Genomic DNA, 15,467 nt, shown 5'->3' with positions numbered 1-15,467 from the left:
AAAGGGACAAGATAAGAGATAAGAGAGAATAAGGTACGAGCCCAGGTGGCTCAAGCAGACCAACTGCAAGATAAAGAGAAAAGATACGAGCCCAATTGGCTCAAGCAGACCAACTGCAAGGTAAAGAGAGAAAGAGATAAAGGTAAAGGTACGATATATTGCAAGTAATCTCGTGGCTTCACAAAATAGAAAAGGAACCTCACTTACGTAAAAGAAGATATAGCAGATACTAGAGGATGCGGTACAATAGCGAGAAACTAAATACAGTGATAGCAGCAATGGCACTAAATATGACAATAGCACGTCTTTGCGATTCAGGAACTGAACGTAGAGTGACGAGATGAGCGATGATCCTGATTTTCGTCGAGCTGCTGTCACGTGATTCTTCCTAAAATTTGCGGTATTCTAATTGGACCAGCAGGTCGCGTGGCCTGGTCCACGGGTAGGCGGCGATAATCCCTCGCCGCTTGTTTTTCTTTTCCCTCGACGACAGGTATCGAGGTATCGGGACGTCGGAAGGTGGTTAGAGATGTTTTCCTTCAGCTATGCGGTATCGTTGGTGAGAGGGGGGGGTCGTACTGCTCATGTGTTGCGATATTGAGGTGTGCGGCAATATTACGTCACCGGTCCTTTGGACTTGCGATCGACTGTAACTCACTCCTTGCTTTACTGGTACTCCCCGTTGTAGCTATTTCGTCGGCGCTGCATCCCGGCCCTCGCTCATTGAAGCCCTCATGCCGGAACGATCTGGTGGTGATGGCCCTCAACCCGGATCCCCACACTAGATCCACCAGATCCACGTGGTCAGCATATCATTAGCCTATTCCACGCCGCAGTCCTTCGATAAGACGGTTCGTGAAGAGAAAACCGTCTTCCATTGGATAGTCAACGACTTAGTAGATGTTAGGGTCGGTTCAGCTCCAGGCTGATAAGTATCGTCGACGGGAGGCTTTGTTGTGTTTTTGACGCACAGCCCTGTACGCCGCCTGACGATGCATCCGAGCGGTAGAAGCATTCGTTCGTGGTTCGGCTCCTGGCCGATAAGTCTCAAATAGTTGGAGGTGCTGTTTGTGCATCACGCACGACCCTGTTCGACAACTAGATAGGCATCCATCGGGAGTGGTTTCAGCGGTATTCGTTCGTCTGTAGTCGGTTGTGGTCGATGTTGAGCTGGTACATGACCCCTGTCAGGCAGTGTCCTGTTGTCTTGACGCGAAGGTCTCGCAGATGGTTCTCGTAGAGCATTACAGAGTTAGAAAATAGCATACAATTAGCTTAGTAAAGAGAATTCAACTTAAAGCTAATTAGTCGTTCATTTTTGGAGTATTGGCCTCAGACGTGCCTTCGTTATTTTTAGCGATATCTGTACCTAGGGGAATGCGATAATTAAACAAAGTGACGGGGTACGAAATACCACGTCACAATATATATATATATATATATATATATATATATATATATTATATATTATGATACGCGACGAGTGCGCGGAAAAGGAATATGAAAAAGATTAAAAACACGTATTAAAGGGTGAAAAAAAAAAAAAAAAAACCCCCGATTAAGGAAACAAAAATTAAACAACCAAAAAATTAATACTGTTTTTAAACGCAAAAGGCAAAAACTAAGATAAGTAAATGAAAATCTCGATGTGTTATTGCTGCGTTGTAACGTAGCGTGAATCATAGGTATTATTATTATTATTATTATTATTGTTGTTGTTGTTGTTGTTGTTATTATTATTACCGAATCGTCGAAGTTATTAAATCGTGACGATTTATAATATTATGTATACATAATGCGTCTGTAATGATTAGACTTCTTTCTGAATTATACGCAGATTGCATTGAAAAGAAAAAGAAAATTCAAATGAAACAAAGAAAGAAAGAAACGTTTTTTTTTTTTTTTTACAAAACACCAGTTCTGATTGTGCACTTCGATTTAATCCTCCGATTATAGGTATAATGTACAATTAATAATATAACACATCATGATGATTACTATTTCATTTCTTTCGTTCATATTATTATTATTATTATTATTATCGTTATTATTATTATTATTATAGGGAATATATTTTGTCGCATTGTATACATCTATATAATTTAATATCCAGATGTGTATAATGCGTAGAGGTAATGTGTTCTATATAACATTCATACATACACACGTATACATACATACGTAATAATAATAATAAAATTATTATTATTATTATTATTATTATTATTGTACTGTATACCTAACGCGACACGCAACGAAAATTTTAAACTATACGAAGAATATATCATTTTTCAATCGAGCGGGAATGATTTTTCGCCTGAAAATTTTCATCATTCAATATATTTACCTTTCATTTTTGCTTTTTCATCGAATTAAATTTTTTCGCAAGATTAGTATATATGATTCAAAAAAAAAAAAACAAACTGGAAAATGTTACATAGTTCGCAGTTTGTTATTACAATATATAGAATATACTTATACATTTCGTATTTTCACGTTACGCTCTCGCTCGGCCAGTTAATTAAAATGTCGAGCTATCGATGTATATTATATTAAATTAATAATGTTATTATTATTGAAGAAGAATGAAAATGTTTAGACTAAGGAAGAGAAATAATTTTATGCGTGAACGCGATGATTTTTATCACACTGGTACGGTTTTAAAACTCTGGCAAAATGTCTGTGTCTAAATAAGAGTTCAATGGATAACGAAGAGGGGAGAAAAAAAAAAACAAAAATAGAAGGAAGGAAAAAAATGGAAGAAATTTAAAGCTGGAAATAGAATAATTAAATTTTATCGATATTATATTAAATACAGATAATAATTTACGTTTTAAGGGATGACGTATAACTGTAATCGTTATCATAATTATTATTACTATCACGACACCTGTACATCAATAAAAATCCAATATTGTCAATAAAAGTCAAAAAGAAAAAAAAAAACCACTGTATGAGTAACGCGAGTGGTTTTTTTTTTCTTTTTCTTTTTTTTTTTAATTTTTTTACTTCTCAAGTCAATTCTTTCCCTCCGTTTCCTCTGTCTAATATTAATTTTCTTTCTTTTCTCCGTTGCTGTCATACCGTACACGTCGCCGTCAAAATATATCGCTCGTGTCACCAGGAAAATCAAATTCACCGAGAATCGGTAGATATGATGAGGTAATGCTTTTCAAGCTTTTCAAGCAAACAATGATAAAAAAAAAATAATCGATTACTTTAAACCCGATTGATCGACCGACTCGATCATTTTTCCTCGTAATCGGTTTTTGTCTTTTACTCCCATAAACGATGCAATAAAATATCAATTATTATCACCGTCTTACAAATAAGAGAATATTTTTACCTGAATTTGAAAAATATTTTCATTGACATTATAAATTATCAATCAACTTTTCCACCATTAAGAACACGTACAGAAATCTATAAAATTTTGATTTCTAAGGTAAAGTCTCAAAAAAATACGAAATAATCGATTAATCTAAAAATATTGTTAGTGGCCATCGCTATATATTGCTCTATATCAAGCCGTAGATCAAAGTTTTAGTTCTCCATTTAATTTTTTGTGATTTAATGAACAATTTTTACAAAGAGGGGTTTCGGAAGAATTTTTCAAATCGATAATAATCAGCAATTGATAGTCATTATGTTTTATTGAAAAAAATCTAAAATGCATTTGTGACAAATATATATATATATATAGCGTGTATGTATAACTACTGTGCTACATACTATTCATGCGTATAATCGATAGGCGTACATGTACTATATATATATAATATTCAATACATGGCGTTAAAACTAACGATGTATAAATATAAAAACTATTGGACGGATTGCGAATCATCGATATGTCGATAAGTCTGTTCAAGTTGTTGACATTCTGATAAATTTGTCTATAGCTGCTATATCGAATCATATTTAGTTATGACAAATAAAGCGTCAAACTAGAAAAAAAAAAATAAAGAATTGCATTTGGGTATGTTCGACTAATTTATCAGAGTATCCCCGCACGAGATTCTTATAATATGTATAATACCATTTATGTTCTTATTGTAATTAGATTGGAATGATTACTCAGGTATGCGGTATATATTCCAGGTCGATTTGTAGCCTGCATCGTAGATTATAAAAACGTGGAATATCGTTTTGGTTTTATAAAAATCAAGAAGAAAACGATAATGTAATGAATGCACAGTCGCGCGAAAAAATACATACATAATTATAGATGCAATTTAATTATTACATTCAATGTTTATGTTCAACGATTCCAAAGCGATTTCCGTTTCATTACTCGAGGCAATTTATTTTCCCGTAATCGAAAACGATTGCCGTATTCTTTGCAGACTTTTGTTTTTACATGATTATATCTATGGCGCCTGTAAATAGCAGCTTCCTTTTTTTCGCATTATTCTATCCCCAAAAACAGTCGTCGAAAAGGGACGTTGTTAAATAGATCGAAGGAGACGGGATATCGATATAACTGACCGGAATGAAAATTGCGTACGTTGAAATGATAATTTAAAATCAAAACGTTAACATCATCTCGTGGTTTTGATGTTTTTGGACGGAATAAAGTTTTATAAGTTCTAGAAAACGCGAGTACGTTATAATTTTTCTGGCAACATGAAAAATGTGAGCTTTCATTGATATGACGGCAGTTGATTTTGATTAGTTTCGAAGTATATAATAATGTAATTCTATATATAAAACAATAATATATTTAGTAAATATTGAAATAAATTTTTTTTTTATAATCTTCCCATTAAAAGCGTGCGTAAAATAAAGCTGCGATGAAGTTGGACCGATAGAAACGGGGGAAAAAAAAATTACAATAAGGCAGCAAAATACTGATACTACGCCATCGAGATTGATATTTCTCGAGAATAAGACTTGGCCTCCCACTCCTGATCGGAAGGCAGAGGCACGTGTCTGGCATTGAACAAGCGAGGACCGTACTTCAAGATTATCATTATTACGCCCACGACGAACATTGTCAGGCAGGCAGTAGCTGGCCAAAATACGTGAAGAGACATTGTCTGGCGAATAAGCTCAGCTGCGATCGAGTCTCGATTGTTTTTGGGACGCAACGAAGGTCAGAGTTGGATTTTTATATCTCGCTTTCCCTTTTCTGCAGTCCCATGTATTCCTGCGACTGCGGTATCACCTGGATGTCAGGCTCCCGATGGTGATACTGAACGATCTGTTCCTGGTGCCGCGTGTAAGTCGTCAGTCCAGTTTCCAGCTCCGTAAGATCCAGCGGTGGATTTTTGTGCGGCGTATTCGTCCAGATAGACTGTACCCAGCGATTTCCTGTAAGGATCAATGAATGATTTCATAAATTATCCCTTTCATCGCTAAATTCAATAGAGAAATTCTCGTGTAATCGTATAGTTAGATGATTGGTTTTACGTTGAGATTGAAATCTGTAATTACATTGTATACGAATGGAAAAGATTATTCGGAGCAATAGATTAATTCTTCTCTGCTTACCGGTGTGACGATTTTGCCAGTAGCTTCGCCACGGGGAACACCAACAGAATATGAAATTCAGTGTAAATAGGACAGCACCGATAACCGAGCAAATAGTAATGGCGATGTAGAACGGGGTAAAATCGCCGTACTGGTGCTTAGTGAAAAACGGATTATCCAGGTACGCCTTCCGATCTTCTAGAATTGACATTTTACAAATTTACTACTCACTTACTTCTGAAAAAGAGAGAAAAATGGGACTAACTTCAGTACAACAAACATATCACCCAAATCATCGAATTCCTTCGTTAATCGATATAGAAGAAACGTGAATATTCATTTTTCGAAAGAGAATGTAACACAACAACAACAACGTGAATGTAAATCGGTGCCTATTTCGATACGGAATGTTGAACCAATCTTGGTCAATTTATATGATGAACGGGCAGAGGCGTGGCACACAAGCGTTGACAATCAACGGAACGAAAAATGCTGAGCGATGCCGTTTCGGTTTCTAATTACGATTTGGTGGGCCTAACGAACCGATTTCGCCGATAAAACGAAGCGTGAAAGAACACAGAAGCAAGAAAGGATTTCAGCATATTTTCAACCGCGGTTGAAATGATTTTTCATTGTTTGTTCAAAAGGCGAAAGGGTAAAGCCTGCAGGCGCAGGTTGCCGACAAGCGGATTACAGTTAGACATACATATAACTATATGATACAGTAACGGACACGCGTAGTGAATTCGAATTTCGAAAATAGTAACCGTAGCAACGAGAAAGGCATTGTGACAAAGAGGAAAGGGTTTTCATTGTATTTTCAATTTCCAACTTACCAAATATCAACAATACTAGCAAGCGCACACGTTTCACCTCACGATTCGACGTTGTTTTTGGACCGTCTCTGTTGCATCGAGTCGCAGGTGGTTCACGCCTCGCGTGTATCGCACACTTGAGCAAATTCTACGCGACGACGCGACGCTTCGAAATGTTTTGATGTGTGAGTGGGTGACTCCTGCGCTTGGGTGGGGCGAAAGTTCTCTCATCGCTACGAGTATACCCATGTGTAATATAGTATACCTTCTTTTCAGGTCGCCTGAAAGGGATTCAAAGAGAAGGGAGTAGGAGTCGAAACATAGATGTGTAGGAATATGGGCGGGAAGGCGGCTCTGAAAGTGTCCTATAACTAGAAAGAGAGAGAGAACGAAAGCCGCCTACGTCTCTCTCTCTCTTTCCTTAACCGCGCATGCGCAGTCGTCCACCTTCAAAGATGGGCAAGAGAAGTGCGAATCAAACGACCAGACTCTTGTAGAATCATGCATATTTTATTCATCTAAACTATTTTCCAAGCAAAATCCTATGAACTTTTGCATGTAAACAAGCTGTAAAATTAACCTGCTCCTGTCGCGCACCGTCTCAGATGATTGTTATCGTAGTGCGCATGGCTAGTAGAGAGAGAAAGATAGTCACCTTTCATGTTCTTTCTCTTTCTAGTAGGGAGACACTTCCACTCGTACGAGGGCCTACAGCTACCCTACTCTGTTGTTATATCTCTACGGCCGAAACTCTATTACCATTAACGTGCGCCGCAAAATTCCATGACCACTGAACTAAACCGTGTATGGTACACGAAGAAGATGAAAAGTTGATTCATTCATCGGTACGAATAAATATACGCTTCTGCAAATTCTTCACGCAACAGAGAAAATTCTGGATTTTTTTCACGTGCCAGAGATACGCCTACGCAGTTGCGCAAAGGCAAAATGCATTGCTTGGCGTTTGGAGGGTTGTCTACCTCCCAGGCTTAAACGGAATTCGGAAGGATGCGTGATTAAAGAAAGGTACACAGAAGACTTGAGAACGGATAAAACGGTTGTAAAGGTTTATCGACCGATCATTTTGTCGTAGATTTTCTTGACGATACGATGCACATATTTTCTAGAGAAACATCAGTAGAGGTATAATTTATCAACTGACAATCGAAGCCGGCGTTCTTGAGGTACTCGACGCGACCCCAATTCAGTAAGGCCTTCGCCTTCCTACCGATAGATTCACGTTTTTGAAGTGGGCTAACCGAATCCGAACTGAAAACGCCAGAAAAATTGTTGTGTGAATTGAAAATGAGGATTTGGCTTTTTGGGGTACTCGTTGAGTGAATATGACAAGGAATTTACCCATTCTGATCGCCTACGCTCCCATTATCGGTTTCTGTACTTTTGGCACTCCTACTTTTTCCCGAGCCGCATGTTGCCCAGCTGGCTATACTGCAGAGTATCGAAAACTCCGATGGCCTAAAGCCACATGTTTTCTCCAAGTAATCTTTACCCACATACGGCGTATATTCGCATCTGTGATGACAGCAGAACGCGACCACCATACCGGCCACATGGAATTCAGCTTCGCCACGCATCGCTTGAACTAAACAGCGCATTGTCAAATCTGAAAAGTAACTGTTCAGTATCGAGTATCGTGTGGCATTATTCAATAACTAGGGTATTCTCATCGGTATAATAAATGGATAAGCATACCGGTGGCAGCTCCGCAAAGGTGCTTGGCTATACCAACTTTGTTTTTGAAGTGCTCTATTTCTTTGACAGAGTTCAAGGCAAGATCTGCAATGTCTGCTCTGACACGTATAATATCTAGAGAGATTGTCTCGTTCTTTAATTTGTTGTCGCTTTTGTGTCTATGGCTGGAACGATCGACTAACATGACGGCGGAACTTTTTTGCTCCTTAATTGCTTGTGCTAGCCAGTACGTTAGTTTGCCTAAAACCACAACTTGTCAGAATAAATGACGTCACTACGAAAATAAGGGAATATCCGCTTCACCTTTTCCTGCTCCAAATTCGATGAAACATGTATTGTCGCGAACCAGATCAGCTCTTTGCAGATGAGCGATTAAAGAAGCATTCTGAAGCAGATGTTTTCTAACATCTTTGCCATAGGTATCATTGCTCAATTCATCTTTGAGGACCGAATGAGCGAGTATTATCTCTGGAACGTGCGGCATAGATTCTGGAAATAAGGTAGCAATCTCAGGAATAATGTAAGAAAGTCACCATGAAATTAAGGACTCTGTATATGGAGCAAGGATATTAACCAACCAACCATAAGCAACATCGATTTTTTGCAAAACTCTATCCAAGGTGGAATTGTCGAGTTGCGATAGTGGAACGTGAGGCAAGGACTCGATACTAGTTTCCCCGCAATTAATGCCTTTGACGATGTAGTCAGGCTGCGCATCCCTCAGCTGTTTGACGTTGCAAACCTTAAGATGCTTGACAAGTTTGGTTGCATAACAAGTGCTGGAAAGATTCTATAAATTTTATGTGAAGTTGTATAAAGTACGGTGCGAAACAAAACTGAACAATTTAGGATTACAATTACGTACTGAGTCGGATCCAACGGACACGCTACCCTCTTACGACTCGCTTTGACATCTTCGGTGCCAATGCGTGATTCCGAGGGAGATTCACGCTCCTGCGGAAGATGCTCGCCACAATAATTGCTGCCTTGTTTGACGGTCATTCTGCAGTAGCGTTTTTTTCGTTTCACGAAATAACGACAGGTCGACAAACTCGGGGTCGACATATTTGCGGCGCTTTACAACCTATTATTATTATTAATAATTTCTTTTTTGAGGTTAGGTCGGTAAAACAGGGATCTAAATTGTTCACCGAGGGTTCGACGACGGCAGTTTAAATTGAAAATGTCAGATGCCGTCTCTGGGAAAAAGACTGTTCTCAACCTTGAGGAAGAAACATAATAGCAGAGGTGCTTGAAGAAGCCATTGAACAAAAGGAAGAGGGTCCTAAGAGGTGTCAGGAGTGGATTTAGAAGATTGCAAAGCTTATTGCGGCGGTTATATTCGCGCTACTCTATCCATTCCGACTATACGAGGGTTTGGCGCGCCAGCCGATCCGCACCTTTGAAAACCTCGATCAGTCTACAAATGTTCGGTCCGTCTGGGCATCACTGCTGCTACGTAAACTCGAGATCGTGACACGTTCACGCGGCGTCGAATGTTTAAAGGTTGAGAACCCTATATTTTTATTACTAATATAATTTTTCAAATTTGTTCATTTTCACGCTGGTTCGAATTTTCAAATTTACCATGTCCCCGAGACTCGCCTTATCGAATCATTTTCGCTAAAAACATGCCAGACTTTTGTGACATTTTCCTTGTTTCGTACACCGTCGAAATATCGCATCCTATTGTTGGCAAAGGTAATACCTGTTCTTTTGAGGAATATCCAAGCTTTTGTCGTATCGACAGTTAGCGATAACGCTTCATTCAGACTATTACTGACGCAGCATGACTAAATTCTTCTAGGTGAATTCGTGAACCAATAACCCGTCAGAATCAAGGATTTCCAGATAAATTCATCACGTGTCAACGGCGTTCATAAGTTCAACGTTGACGCTGAGACATGAATCGACCATTCAACATTCACTAGCTGAATCAGCGACAACGGAAGAGTAGGAGGTGAATTTACATTTGGAGATAAGTTTGGTATGGAAAAGAAAAGGATGAAGTACTCACGACGATCGGTGGATTTTTTTTGCAGAACCACCGCGTTGGTCGCATAGTTCCAAGCTGGCAAAGACGATGAATTCAAACTACTTTGACTTGCCGCTTAATCTGGACAGAGTGTGCAGAGTATGTCTTTCGGAAAGTACAAACTTGTCGCCACTATTTTGCACCGATCCTGAAGCGACTGAACTTTCTGGTCTCTATCAGAAAATAGAAGTTTGCGGCTCGATAGAAGTCCAGGAAGAAGATGGGCTGCCTTCGCTGATCTGCGACGTCTGTATCTACAAGGCGACTGTAGCGCATGAATTTCGACAACAATGTCAGAACTCGGACGCTCGATTAAGATTGTATTACAATAAGCCGGCAAAGTCCAACGTCACGGTTGGTACATAATTCCACGATTTTTCTTAATCAGAGATGGAAGATAGAGGAGTAACGATTGATATAATGTTTCTCGTGTTTGTTAGTAATTGCAGGTTTTCCATTTTTTTAGGATTCGAGCACACAAACTGATCCACAAACGCGAATTATTCTTACAACAAAGACTACGAGTTCTCTAGGGAACTACTCTGTGAAACAAGAAATGCAGACAGCAGGTTCGCAGAACTTTTCAACGTCAGGCGAGCCGTTTCCTTCAACTGAGTCATGCGGACCTGAAAACAAAATGCGGGAAGAGATAGTGGAGGAGAGTAAAGTTTTTAATATATGCAACATCGAATTTGATGGAAACAAGGGTGATGAGAAAAACGAGATGTTGGAAGATGACACTCGTCACTCTCCATTTCCGCAAACAGATTTAGAGGACCCTGGAGATCTGGGAACCGAGTCATCGCTGGAGAGAATAGAGGAGCAAAAAGATGCAGCAGAGTTGCCTGACATCAAACAAGATGAACCTAAGAGTACAGAATTGTTGGAAGACGATTATCTTGTTGAAAGTTTGTTGAATGATAACGCAGAAGGAGAAGATGTGCCGCTCATACAAAGGGCGCAAAGTAGAAAGGTGAAATCGTTGCCTACCAAGAGTTACAGCGACGACGAATGTAACGTCGATTATTACAACGAGGCAAATAGCGACAGCCAAGACTCTGATTCGATGAAATTTAAATGTAAAGTGTGCGCAAAGAGATACGCGACGCAGAAAGGCCTGAAAAAACATTCCCTCGTTCACGAAAAGCAACATAAATGCGACATATGCTTCAAAATGTTTTACAAGCTGGAAAATATGGAAAAACACAAAACGATACACGCCTCCAAGCCACACGCGTGTCAACTGTGTCACGCCTCATTTTCAAAGTCACAGAGCTTGGTCCGCCACTTGAAATCCCACACGGAAAAAGTAAACGACATTATAAAACAAATCAAGAGCGATGATCCAACTGAGGAAAAAGAGCCGACCAACGAGTTTGGAATCGACAATGATACCGACGATGCGAGTGAAACTAACGACGAACCCGACGAATTTGAAAATGCTCCAGAGTTATATAAATGTCAAGCTTGCAGCCAGTACTGTTCGTCGTTGAAAAATTTAAAGAGACACAGCCTTGTTCACGGAGAAAAGAAATATTCTTGTACCGTTTGTAAAAAGTGGTTTTTCCGACCTGACTCATTGAAAAAACATGCGGAAAAACACGGTCACGGACTGCTGGATAATCTAATGTACGATAACAAATTGTTCGATTCAGACGACGAACCAATTCCTAAAAGAAAAAGGAAACCGGCCACCGATAACGGTGAGAGCACGAGAAAAGAGGGAAGCGAGGAAGATGGCGGAGGAGAATACAAGTGTCAACATTGTGACAAGATCATGGCAACAAAAAAAGGCCTCAGACGTCACGTGTCGATGCATAAGCCAAAAGCTGAACCAGCGACGTGCGAGATTTGTGAAAAAGTTTGCGCTAGTCAAGCCAGGCTGGCTCTTCATCAAAAAACGCATAATAAACCCAAGGAAAAAGTACCGCGAGAATATCTCTGCCATATCTGCAGCAAAGTATACCCGAGCAATTCGTCGTTAACTTATCACGTGAGAACGCACACGGGAGTAAAGCCCCACGTTTGCAAAATATGCAACAGCGGTTTCACAACCACGACCAGTCTGGCAAATCATCTTCGGATTCACACAGGTGACAAACCGTTTGTGTGTCATGTTTGCAGTGCCGCGTTTGCCGTCAGCTCGGCATTCAGAAGACATTTGACTCGCCACACGGGTGAGGCAAATTATTTGTGCAAAACGTGTGGTAAAGCGTTCAAGAGACTTAGCACACTGAAGGAGCACACTTATACTCATTCCGGGGAAAAACCGTACATATGTAAAACCTGCGGGGCAGCCTACAGTCACAGTGGGAGTTTGTTCGCGCACCAAAAACGCTGTCGTGCTCAATATGGAGAAATTGGGGTCCTCGAGGACCATCATCACACGGTCGCGCACCATATTCACGTCAATAATGTTCAATCTGCTGTTCGATCGCTTGCTGTTATTGGCCAGATGTTCTAAAAGGTCTTATCGCGACTTACAGAGATGAACTCGTCGATTGTTTTTTTTTCTTCTTTTTTATCTCTCGGCATTGATGTCTCAAAATCGTTGTATATTATGGAATGGTTATGAAATCTGGGAAATCTGAAAATCTCAAACAATTTCTATTGAGTGAAGTTTTTTTTTGCCTGCCAATCTTATTATTTGTTTTTTTTTTTTTTTTTTTCCCCTAGCGATGAGCGCATTTCGAGTGAGAGAGGGCGCAAAATCTTTTTTTCCAGTCCTGAAGAACATTGAAAATTCAGAGAAGATCTCTCGGATCTCTCAGTTTTTACGGCCAACCGAATACCAGCACTTGTGATAAATTGTCATATCCACGCTTATTGGCATAACTTCTTACCGAAACTGGTAAGACAATTTCTATTGACAATCGTACATTGTGTGCGCGTTCTCATTTTAGTTAACAGGAAAGGGTTAATTATACAACATTTTACTAATATTTCGCAACAAATGATGTAACGGATACCAAATTGTATGAAACAACGTCTAAGCCACAACTGAAATTTCTTTTGATTATACAATTCTGAATATTTTTGTAACTTTGAGAAAGCTAAAATCAACTTGGGAAATGTAATATCATTCCAATGAGGGATAAAATTCTGATCGAACAGATTATAAATATATTCGAAGATATAAATATTTTTTGTGTTAATCATAGTTTTTTTTTTTTTTTTTTTTTTAAGAAACCGAAATTTTGCACGAAGTAAGCACAAACCCGAGCAGTTGACCAGCCTTTAAATCTAGGCGAGATCGCGTGAAATCTTTTGAAATTTTGCAATCCTGAAATTTGTAGTGTACCTACGCATAAATTTATTGATGAGTGGTTAGCCCCTTGGCACAAAGAAATTATTACCTCTTATTCGCAAATCTCAAGGAAGATCTAGCTTCTATCGTTTAATAATCAATAATAATCTTGAACGGTGTCAGCGGCTCGATACTTTGAATTTTAACCCTTTCCTTTCAGAGCATTTCACAATTGGGTAGCGTAACAAGTGCGTGCTTTTGTCTTATGGCGATTTTGCCAAAAAATTACGTCAAAGTATATTTATTGAAGGAGAAAAAAAAATTAAATAAAAAATATCGCAATCCAAGTGTGAATTTCCTCGGATATCACGTTATAGTTTGTAAGTACGAAATGGTAATGAAGCGAACTTACAAATGTCTTGATAAGTTGGTAGAATAATGATAATAATAATATTCGTAATACAAAATTGCATAATATTTCTCTACCAGTTATTATGTAAAATATACGCATTAATCATTAAGCATTACACCCAGGATAGAATTGTATATAAATATCTTTATATTTCATTTACCGCTAAGAGACTATTAGGAAAGACTTTCCGAAAGCAAGGCGTTACACAAGATCATATACCTAGATTAGATAAGCAGCTGTATATTAATTATTATTAATCTATAGTAGGCTGTGTACGTTTTCATTTGATATGCGATCAAAATATCAGATTATATGTGTGGTCATTGAATGCATGAGAACGAATGTGTTGGGTGAATTTGTAACGCTCTTTAAAGTTGCTACGAATATGAAAATTGTGTGAAAAAAAATATCACTCAGCATCCGTATTATATGATGTACAATAATTCCGTGTTGTTATTGTATGCGATTTTTATAAACATGCTTCAATAATATCGCTGTATAATTATTTTGTTCGTCCTTCTACTCATAAACAACGGAATGAAACAATTTTATTACAGATTTAATAATTTCAGCCGATTTTTTCGCGAAAAATACAGCAATCAAATTTTCGTGTATTTAGTGCTGAAATTTGAGTGACGACACGGAAAATCCGTAGCGTTCATTTCCAATGGACAGCAAAATACGTGTAGGAATAGCAATTTCAAAGGCATGCGACTCACTCGTTCCGCCTTCTCCGCTTTTTCACGCCTGAAAAACCAGCCCATATTCCAGATCTTTGATAAATCACCTCCGCTGAAATGGAAGTATAAGAATGACGCCTTGAAATTAAGTCCGTTGAATAGCAACCTGTGTTTTACATCTCTATGTGTGCTTTGCGTGTAGGAAAGACGCGAATCCGCTTATCTGTAGGCAACTGAAGCTACATTCACAACACGGTTGCCTACAAACAGGTGGATATAAAATTCGCCGTTTTTTTTTTGTAGCAAAATCTTACCGGTCCAACACCGGCGTTAAAAGTTAAAACGATTCCAGAAACGTCTTAATTTTCTTACCTTAACGCTGTATCGCAAGGAGTTTCATATCTCTTGCAAACGCGGATATTTTCATCACATTTGAACAACTTGATCGATCCAGGGGACGATCGCGCGGTTAATAAACACTGACACAATTACAAAGATCCTTGCTGCACCTTATTACGTTCGAAAAATGGCAAACGCACACTTCACACGCGATTATTCGCAACGACTGTTTGACCGAACTTTTTGAACGAAACATTTGAATGTCGGCCCATAACGGATCTCTCAATTGTTTTAACGTGACGTCACGGATCCCGCCGAAACTTGATCAAAAATCGTACCATCAACGCCATCTTCATTATGTTGAAAAATATGCGTCGATATTTCATGAATCATTTTCTTTTTAGCTTTGCGAAACTTACTTAAATAAAGAACAGACCTATTCCTGCGTGATCATTTAATATACAGATACAGAAGAGAAAAATTGTACTCGGATGTTTTATGCGATATTCTCTTCTTTACTGGTTACGGTATCGAAAAAATTAATACTTTTACTCACAACAGTGATCAAGATGACTACGAAATTTTTTCGCACAAATCAATTAGATTAGCTTTTACTGAATATTTCCATGATAGGGATATAAATGATGTGGCAATTCTTACGCGAATATACGTCGACCGAACTAGTCGAAATGAACTGAAAATTTTAGCTTGCCGCGAAACATCCCAGCTATGATCATCATTAGTCTAGCCATTA

General features: G+C 38.7%; 4 protein-coding genes across 6 annotated transcripts; 1 reads left to right on the top strand and 3 right to left on the bottom strand.

Annotated features, from left to right (window-relative positions):
* Nucleotides 1–3,634: 3,634 nt before the first annotated feature.
* LOC107216699 lies at nucleotides 3,635–5,036 on the bottom strand. The gene has a single exon (XM_046732594.1). It carries the CDS (start codon nucleotides 5,034–5,036, stop codon nucleotides 4,857–4,859), a length of 180 nt encoding a protein of 59 aa, XP_046588550.1. The 3' UTR covers nucleotides 3,635–4,856.
* Nucleotides 5,037–5,110: 74 nt separating this feature from the next.
* LOC107216698 lies at nucleotides 5,111–6,453 on the bottom strand. The gene is made up of 3 exons (XM_015653958.2): nucleotides 6,309–6,453; nucleotides 5,494–5,709; nucleotides 5,111–5,313 (listed from the first exon to the last, which is right to left on the bottom strand). Exons 2-3 carry the CDS (start codon nucleotides 5,681–5,683, stop codon nucleotides 5,111–5,113), a joined length of 393 nt encoding a protein of 130 aa, XP_015509444.1. The 5' UTR covers nucleotides 5,684–5,709; nucleotides 6,309–6,453.
* Nucleotides 6,454–7,331: 878 nt separating this feature from the next.
* Nucleotides 7,332–9,104, bottom strand: LOC107216701 (tRNA:m(4)X modification enzyme TRM13 homolog). Its single transcript, XM_015653961.2, has 6 exons — nucleotides 8,866–9,104; nucleotides 8,583–8,779; nucleotides 8,304–8,489; nucleotides 8,001–8,240; nucleotides 7,647–7,911; nucleotides 7,332–7,556 (listed from the first exon to the last, which is right to left on the bottom strand). Exons 1-6 carry the CDS (start codon nucleotides 9,063–9,065, stop codon nucleotides 7,367–7,369), a joined length of 1,278 nt encoding a protein of 425 aa, XP_015509447.1. The 5' UTR covers nucleotides 9,066–9,104; the 3' UTR covers nucleotides 7,332–7,366.
* Nucleotides 9,105–9,286: 182 nt separating this feature from the next.
* Nucleotides 9,287–13,560, top strand: LOC107216734 (zinc finger protein 345). 3 transcript variants are annotated; one of them, XM_046732590.1, is made up of 4 exons: nucleotides 9,287–9,506; nucleotides 9,808–9,953; nucleotides 10,043–10,389; nucleotides 10,502–13,560. In XM_046732590.1, exons 3-4 carry the CDS (start codon nucleotides 10,084–10,086, stop codon nucleotides 12,497–12,499), a joined length of 2,304 nt encoding a protein of 767 aa, XP_046588546.1. In that variant the 5' UTR covers nucleotides 9,287–9,506; nucleotides 9,808–9,953; nucleotides 10,043–10,083; the 3' UTR covers nucleotides 12,500–13,560. The 3 variants fall into 3 exon arrangements, with proteins under 3 accessions (XP_046588546.1, XP_015509498.2, XP_046588545.1); XM_015654012.2 differs by having other exon boundaries at nucleotides 9,808–9,960; XM_046732589.1 differs by lacking the exon at nucleotides 9,287–9,506 and adding an exon at nucleotides 9,536–9,701 and having other exon boundaries at nucleotides 9,808–9,960.
* Nucleotides 13,561–15,467: the final 1,907 nt, after the last annotated feature.

This window comes from Neodiprion lecontei, chromosome 2 (genome assembly GCF_021901455.1).
Source record: "Neodiprion lecontei isolate iyNeoLeco1 chromosome 2, iyNeoLeco1.1, whole genome shotgun sequence".
Classification (NCBI taxonomy): Eukaryota; Metazoa; Arthropoda; class Insecta; order Hymenoptera; family Diprionidae; genus Neodiprion; species Neodiprion lecontei.
The sequence above is the reverse complement of the archived record's forward strand: the minus strand, read 5'-3'. Positions and strand labels throughout refer to the sequence as shown.

Bases quoted from the DNA above. Each gene is read 5' to 3' on its own strand.
- LOC107216698 (XM_015653958.2), bottom strand. From the start codon at position 5,683: ATGTCAATTCTAGAAGATCGGAAGGCGTACCTGGATAATCCGTTTTTC. The intron at 5,314-5,493 runs GTAAGCAGAGAA...TGATCCTTACAG, and splicing joins CTGGCAAAATCGTCACACCG to GAAATCGCTGGGTACAGTCT.
- LOC107216701 (XM_015653961.2), bottom strand. From the start codon at position 9,065: ATGTCGACCCCGAGTTTGTCGACCTGTCGTTATTTCGTGAAACGAAAA. The intron at 8,490-8,582 runs GTTGGTTGGTTA...CCTTATTTCCAG, and splicing joins AAAAATCGATGTTGCTTATG to AATCTATGCCGCACGTTCCA. The intron at 7,912-8,000 runs GTATGCTTATCC...GTTACTTTTCAG, and splicing joins CCTTTGCGGAGCTGCCACCG to ATTTGACAATGCGCTGTTTA.
- LOC107216699 (XM_046732594.1), bottom strand. From the start codon at position 5,036: ATGTCTCTTCACGTATTTTGGCCAGCTACTGCCTGCCTGACAATGTTC.
- LOC107216734 (XM_046732590.1), top strand. From the start codon at position 10,084: ATGAATTCAAACTACTTTGACTTGCCGCTTAATCTGGACAGAGTGTGC. The intron at 10,390-10,501 runs GTTGGTACATAA...CCATTTTTTTAG, and splicing joins CGGCAAAGTCCAACGTCACG to GATTCGAGCACACAAACTGA.